Source organism: Triticum aestivum, chromosome 2A, assembly GCF_018294505.1.
Source record: "Triticum aestivum cultivar Chinese Spring chromosome 2A, IWGSC CS RefSeq v2.1, whole genome shotgun sequence".
Classification (NCBI taxonomy): Eukaryota; Viridiplantae; Streptophyta; class Magnoliopsida; order Poales; family Poaceae; genus Triticum; species Triticum aestivum.
The window spans coordinates 563,069,090-563,076,210 of NC_057797.1; the positions used below are offsets into that span (position 1 = coordinate 563,069,090).

A 7,121-nucleotide genomic window follows, 5' to 3' on the forward strand; every position below is an offset into this window, starting at 1 on the left:
CCTGAAAACAGTCTCTTACAAAAATGTTATCTACAATAGACCTAAAGTGGTCGGACACTTCACCGGACCATGCGCAAGCGGAAGCTGCATGCACCGAGCTGTCTTTTTATATATTTTTATGGCATATTACATATGTTTCACTAATTATAGTGAAGATTAAAAATCCATGCCCGATTATATTTCCGTTTGAAGGGAGGGAGTACTAAAGACGTGAGAAGCCGGTCAATGAGCCATATGGATTGTGTGAGTTCGCGATTTTTTGTTACGATAACTATGATGCAATGCTCGCATTGTTACCATTATACACATGCTTCGCGTGCATGCTTTCGTTAACGTTTCACACTGACACGCGAGTGTGACATTTTGGTAATCCCCATGCATCCAGTGTTTTGTGGGCCAAACATTTTTGTATGCCAGTCAATTTTCTATTCTTTCAAAAAGCATCAAATTTATTATAAAAGATCATCAAAAACATCTCAAACATAACAAAAATTACATTAAGATTCCAAGACCACTACTACGGCCAGTGCCGTAGCTAGGATCTACCTAAGCCCCAGGCCAACCTTATATCTACAATGATTACTGTTGCTACAATGTGTCACTGTTGCTACAATGCATCACTGTTGCTACAATAAACGAAGGATTGCTTGTTGTGGCCCGGGCCATGGCCCTGGCAGCATGGGGCCTGCTTACGCCCTTGGCTGCAGCAAAAGCGAGCCGCCGACGTGCCGGTGTGGCCATCCCTTTACTGACGCCGGTTTGACCTTATTATTGACAATCAGAAAATTTTCATGCACGTGCCTATAAAGACCAACGCCCTGAAGCGCTAATCGTCATAGTTGAAACCAATATATCTAAGCACCTAACACTAAATCTCACCGAATGACAAGATTTCCCTAACCTCCCAAGGAAACTTCAGGGTGTGTTTGGTAGCTGTTCCCACCCTAGCATAGTTGTTCCCATTTGAGCCATGCTTAGTCTAGACATGCTCAGTACATGCAACTGCAGTTGTTTGGTAGCAATGTATGTACTGATGCATGCTGAGCTGAGACTGTGTTTGGTAGGCTGCATCAGACGAGACATGTTGCACAGAGACAGTGTTTGGTAGCTTGTATCTGAGGTATGCTCCATGAATGATTTTTTTGCCGCCAAGACAAATATTGAAACAACATTTCGACAATTCATGGAACAATTCGAGCAATAAAATGTTACCATGCCAACATAATTTGAACAATGATAATATAAATAAAATAATCAACAATTAACATAACACATGATAACCTTGATTTGAAGCAATGCATCACTAGATTCATATTACATAAGAATAATAACCATAATTCGTAGCAGTGCATCACTAGATTCATATTACATAGTCTAATTTGAAGTACACTTTATAATAGGCATTACAAAAGGGACTGTCTCATCAAGCACCAACTAACAACAACTCAAACAAGACCGGGATTGGCTTTCAAGATTCGCTTGAACGATGCTTTTCGGACTTCATCATCCATCTTCACAAAGTTTAGGCCTTTTGCCTTATGTTCTGTGAGATAATCTAAAACAGCCAAGCGCTTGCAATCTCACGCATAGCACTTGCAATCTCACGCATAGCATCAGTCATGTTGCTACACTGGATTGAGTCCTCCTCTGTCAAGCCAGATGCCCTCTTTCTCTTCTTATTTGAAGTAGGAGAAGGGTCCTGAGTGGCACTAGCAGTAGGAAGTACAAAGTTAGATCCAGGAAGATGTTGCAATACCTCATCCGTTGTTCCTTCCCCCTCCATGACATTCGGTTTATCCTTGTCTTCCACAACAATAGGCGTTCCCAGGGGCACACCGGGGCCCATTGCATATTTCCCAGTGGCATGCTTATTAGCAAAGCAAAGTTCCATATAGTCGTAGTTCTCCAGTGGAGAATTGAGCAATTCAGCATCTGCTGGATGATCCTGCAACACCATTTGAACAAAAATAATTAACTAAGACATCATTTCAGCTATGAAACATCATTATTTTTGGCAAAACTATATCATTTTAACACTCTTTGAGCACTAAGATAACTCATTTCAGCATTCAAAAAAGGCTGATACATGGACATGCATACCTGAGTGTGGCCCAAATAGTGTTGTTCTTCTAGCACTACCATCTTCTTGTCATCATCCCAAAGTGCCCCACTTAAAGCCTTCAAATAGACAAGCCTTGTCCACCTATTCCTCCACTTGCGAATATGATTGTGCACTTGCGTAATAGACACGTCATAACCAACGAAAGAAGATATACGCTTTGCAACTTTCAATTTTTCAACCTCTTTGAATCCTTTGTCAGTCTTGGCACCTCTTGACGCCACCTCTGAAAGGCCTTTCAACATCAACGCCGACATAGGAGGAGTCCAATTCATGACCTTGGGGGCCTTCTTGGGAAGAGCACCAACACTTGGAACCTCCTGCACCTCATCATCCATCTACAACATAGACAATCCAGAAGTTAATAACATATTTCAGCACATAAATAAGCATAATTCAGCAGCTCAAAATTATGTTTCAGCTCATAAACATGAAGTCCAGCACACAAAAACATGTTTCAGCACATAAAAATCATATTTCAGCAGCTCACAATCATGTTTCAGCTCATAAATATGAATTCCAGGACACAAAAACACATTTCAGCACATAAATAAGCATATTTTAGCCCATCAAAATCATGTTTCAGCACATAAATATAATAGTACATCAATAGTTTTACAACACCAAGACACATGATACATCAAATGTTTGCTAGCCCTCTATTCGCCCACATCTGATTTGCAAATTCATCTCTCTTATGAGCCCAAGAAATATTGTCATGGACAATATCATTGTGATCTTCATCATTGGGTTCCGGCTCCCATGTTTCCTCAGGTGGGAAATACTCATCCTCACCATATTGAAGTACCCAATTGTGAAGAATTGCACAAGCTAGCACTACTTTTACTTGGGTCTTGTAACCATGGAACGGCTTATTGTAGACAAACTTCCAACGGTTTTTGTATGCGGCAAAAGCCCTTTCAACCGTTGTCCTCAAAGAAGAGTGTCTTAAGTTGAACAACTCTTTAGCATTTTGAGGATGGTTCCCTCGTCCATACTCTTTCAAGTGGTACCTCGTGCCACGGTATGGTGGAAGAAAACCCGGCCTCACAGCATACCCCGCATCAACAAGGAAGAATTTTCCTATGAAATAGCAACTATTAGCTATGGGTAGAAATATTAATATATTTAGGTAGTAGGCCCTAGTTTATTACCTGTAGGAACTTTCAACCCATCTTCCCTCTCCAATGCATTTGCAAGTATAAGGGCATCATGAGCTGATCCCTCCCAACCTGCAAGTACATAGGTAAACTTTAGATCAAAGTCTACCGCAGCCATGACATTTTGGGTAGTCCCCACCTTTCTACCCCTAAAGGCAGCTGAGATACTTTTTGGGACTCTAGCAAGCACATGAGTCCCATCAATTGCTCCAACACAATCCTAATTAAAAAAGGCAAATGATTGTTATTCTTAAGTCGGATTGATTGTTTGCATTTGTTTGCAAAAATAATTACCTTGAAATATGGATTGAAGCGAGTGCTTTCTTGTATTTTACGATGACAATGGTTGGAGGGAGGCCGAATCATCTCATCTCTCAACTCCCCAATAGCATAAAGCACTGCCTTAAAATACCTACTAATGACTTCGGTAGATCTTCTAAAGATCGGTTGAAGTGTCCTATACCTTTGGTTATGGCCAACTACTAGAAGAAACATGGCTACTTGTTCCTCGATAGAAGTATGGATGCTATCCAACAACAGATTTCTCTCTCTAAATATAGCACACAAACGGAAAAAAGGAGCTTTTCTCATTCTTAATTGATTTGAACAATTTATATCACTAGAGTGATAAATATATCTCAAATTGGACTCTCTAGATATGGCACGATCGGCCATGCTGCCCACGGTTATCCTCGCTGTTTGTTGCCTAGCTCTTCTAAACATGATCATCTTGTATGCATACAATCCAGCCACTAGACCGGCTCCTCTCACAATTAATTGCCTTCGTTTTCTTGCCAATTCATCCATCTATGACAATACAAACAAATTGATACTTAGCACAACAGATTTTTTTCCAGCATGACAAGCACTGAACAAACTAAAATATGAGCATAATAGGTACAACAATCATAAGTTATACATCTACTGTAATCATTTTGACCACCTATACATGATAATCATAAGGGAACAGAGGAGCAGTTTCTGGTCACGTAGCAGCGGCTACTCCCTGTGAGCCCAAGGCAAGAAGGAAGGGGTGAGGAGGGCGGAGGGGAACGAGGCAAGAAGGAAGGGGTGAGGAGGGAGGAGGGGAACGAGGCAGGAAGGAAGGGGTGAGGGCGGAGGTCTACCTCTCCGGCGGCGACGGTGGCCTAGGCCTGGCGGCGGCGAGATCCACGTGCGGCGGCCGCGCTTTGAGCAGGGCCGTGGCGAGGTAGACCGGCGCAGTGGCGAGGTAGACCGGGGCGGCGGTGAGGTAGACCGGGGTGGCGGTTATGGCGGCGAGGTAGAAGAACAGGGGGCCGGCGGGGATGTAGATCAGGCGCCAGTCGCCATGGTTGTTCGCGGCCTCGCGGGAGAGAGATGGGGGCGAGGGGTGGCGGCTAGGTCAGCGAGAGGGGTGGGGCGAGCGTAGTGGGTCGGGAGGAGATTTTTGCGGGGGTCGAACCGAGCCTCGCTGAGCCCAGCTCGCATGTACGTGGGTGCTCCAGCGAGCATAGCTCGGGGCCTTTTTTGCATCAGACGGGCTATGCCCAGAAGAGCCCATACACCCTGCCAAACACCTGAAAGTGGGTTGGGTAGGGAACTTTTAGCCTCATGCACCCTACACGCAGGCTACCAAACACACCCTGAGGAATCTATGCCTGGAGCTCTCTCCGCCCACTTGCATAAACAAGCATTATCGTTGTTGGCGCTCACTCCAGCGTGGGAGTAGTACTCATCATAAGTGTGAGGCTGTGAGCACACGGTCGGGTCGCCCCGTCCCGATGAGCCATGCCGTGCCGCTTCTCGGGAAGAAAGAGGCCGCGCGGCCGGAGCAGGCGGCGCCAAAGGGGGCTCGGAACGACGGCAGTGCCAGCTTCGTGCGAACATGCCTCAACGGCGTCAACGCCTTGTCAGGTGTGCCTCCACATCGATCATCCATGGTTTTCCTTCCGTTGGCTTCGCATGTACATTTCGTCGGGTTGACACTGTTCGACGCTCCGATGAGTAGGTGTTGGGGTGCTGTCGGTGCCCTACGCCCTGTCGGAGGGTGGGTGGCTGAGCCTGCTGCTGCTGGCCGCCGTGGCTGCCGCCTGCTGGTACACCGGCCTCCTCGTCGGGCGCTGCATGGACGCCGACCCGGCAATCCGGACGTACCCGGACATAGGCCACCGCGCCTTCGGCCGCCCCGGCCGCCTGCTCGTGTCGTCTTTCCTGTACGCCGAGGTCTACCTCGTCGCCGTCGGCTTCCTCATCCTCGACGGGGACAACCTCGACAAACTCTTCCCGGACTCCAGCGTCGCCCTGGGGCCCGTGTCGCTCGCGGGGAAGCAGCTGTTCGTCGTGCTCGTCGCGCTCATGGTCGCGCCCACGACGTGGCTGCGCAGTCTGGGCGTGCTCGCGTACGTCTCCGCAGCAGGCGTGTTCGCGTCGGTCGTCGTCGTCCTCAGCGTGCTCTGGGTGGCGGCCGTCGACGGCGTCGGGTTCTCCGGGAGAGCCACTACTATGCCGCTGCGGCTCGCCGGCCTCCCCACCGCTCTCGGCCTCTACACCTTCTGCTACTGCGGCCACGCCGTGTTCCCGACGCTGTACACATGTATGAAGCAAAAGTCCCAGTTCCCAAAGGTACTCGCCTCAGCCTCATCGATCTGCTGTTGAAGAGTCAAGATCGGACAATTATTATAATCCTAAAATATACTGTGCCAAACGTGAGATCTAAGCATTTGTCTTCCTAATTAACCAGATGCTGGCGATATGCTTTGTGCTGTGCACGCTCAACTACGGCTCAATGGCCGTGCTCGGGTACCTCATGTACGGCGACGGCGTGCAGTCCCAGGTGACGCTGAACCTGCCGGCGGCGAGGCTCAGCTCCAAGATCGCCATATACACGACGCTGGTGAACCCGCTGACCAAGTACGCGCTCATGGTCACGCCGATCGCGACGGTCATCGAGGAGAGGATCTATGTCGCGGCAGGCCATGGCTCCGCGGTCCCCGTGGCGGTGAGGACGCTGCTGGTGCTCAGCACGGTGGTCGTGGCGATCGCCTTGCCGTTCTTCGGCTACCTCATGGCGCTAGTGGGGTCCTTCCTCAGCGTCGGCGTGTGCATGCTCCTGCCATGCGTCTGCTACCTCAGGATCTTCGGGGCGCCGTCCGTGAAGTGTCGCCGCACCGCCATGGAGGCCGCCGCGATCTTCGGGATACTGGCGTTGGGTGCGCTTGCGGCTGTAACAGGCACGTACTCTTCTGTGATGCAAATTATCCACCACTTGTAAGTAGTATATCCTGGAACATAATGCTCGGTCTTTCGTTTCATTTTTGCGGGGGAATCAAGCTGTTTACTGTAGTTTCTTCTTCTTCTTCTTCTTCTTCTTCTTCTTTCTGAGTATACACCGTAGTTTCTTCTTCGTTTGCCGCACTTTGTTCTGATATACGAGTTGTCTAATTTTATTTTAAATCTTTTTGAAAGGATATTGCTAGATCATAGTCAAGTGACATAACATGTAAGAAAAAAAAACTGAAGAAAAAAAAGCATTGTATGAATCTCGATTTAAGATCTCACGAATATAGTACTATCAACCAAGACTCGATGTAGCAAGACTGTTTCTGAAAACCCCTCATCGCACCAGATCGCAAGCGAACAGGCTATGTGTGTATATCTATCGCCGACCTGGAAGAACAGGCAATTTCTCTTGCTGATCCTGGACGGCAGCACACCTCTGACGAACTTGTTGACGTATTGAGAACGGGGGTCGCCAGACTTGCCTGCCTGCGGCCTGCGACGTGGCTCAAAAGGGGGCCCAGCACGGTCCATCTTCAGCAACACAAACCCAAGACCCTCGCGTGGGGCCAAGCCTCGCGGGG

General features: G+C 48.1%; 1 protein-coding gene across 1 annotated transcript; it reads left to right on the forward strand.

The window, feature by feature from the left end:
* Nucleotides 1-4,919: 4,919 nt before the first annotated feature.
* On the forward strand, nt 4,920-6,736 carry LOC123189433 (amino acid transporter AVT1I). Its single transcript, XM_044601844.1, has 3 exons — nt 4,920-5,175; nt 5,270-5,883; nt 6,002-6,736. The coding sequence occupies exons 1-3, from the start codon at nt 5,043-5,045 to the stop codon at nt 6,530-6,532; spliced, it is 1,278 nt and encodes a 425-aa protein (XP_044457779.1). The 5' UTR covers nt 4,920-5,042; the 3' UTR covers nt 6,533-6,736.
* Nucleotides 6,737-7,121: the final 385 nt, after the last annotated feature.

Coding starts and splice junctions, on each gene's coding strand:
- LOC123189433 (XM_044601844.1), top strand. CDS start 5,043: ATGAGCCATGCCGTGCCGCTTCTCGGGAAGAAAGAGGCCGCGCGGCCG. Junction 5,176..5,269: donor CGGCGTCAACGCCTTGTCAG/GTGTGCCTCCAC, acceptor TCCGATGAGTAG/GTGTTGGGGTGCTGTCGGTG. Junction 5,884..6,001: donor AAAAGTCCCAGTTCCCAAAG/GTACTCGCCTCA, acceptor CTAATTAACCAG/ATGCTGGCGATATGCTTTGT.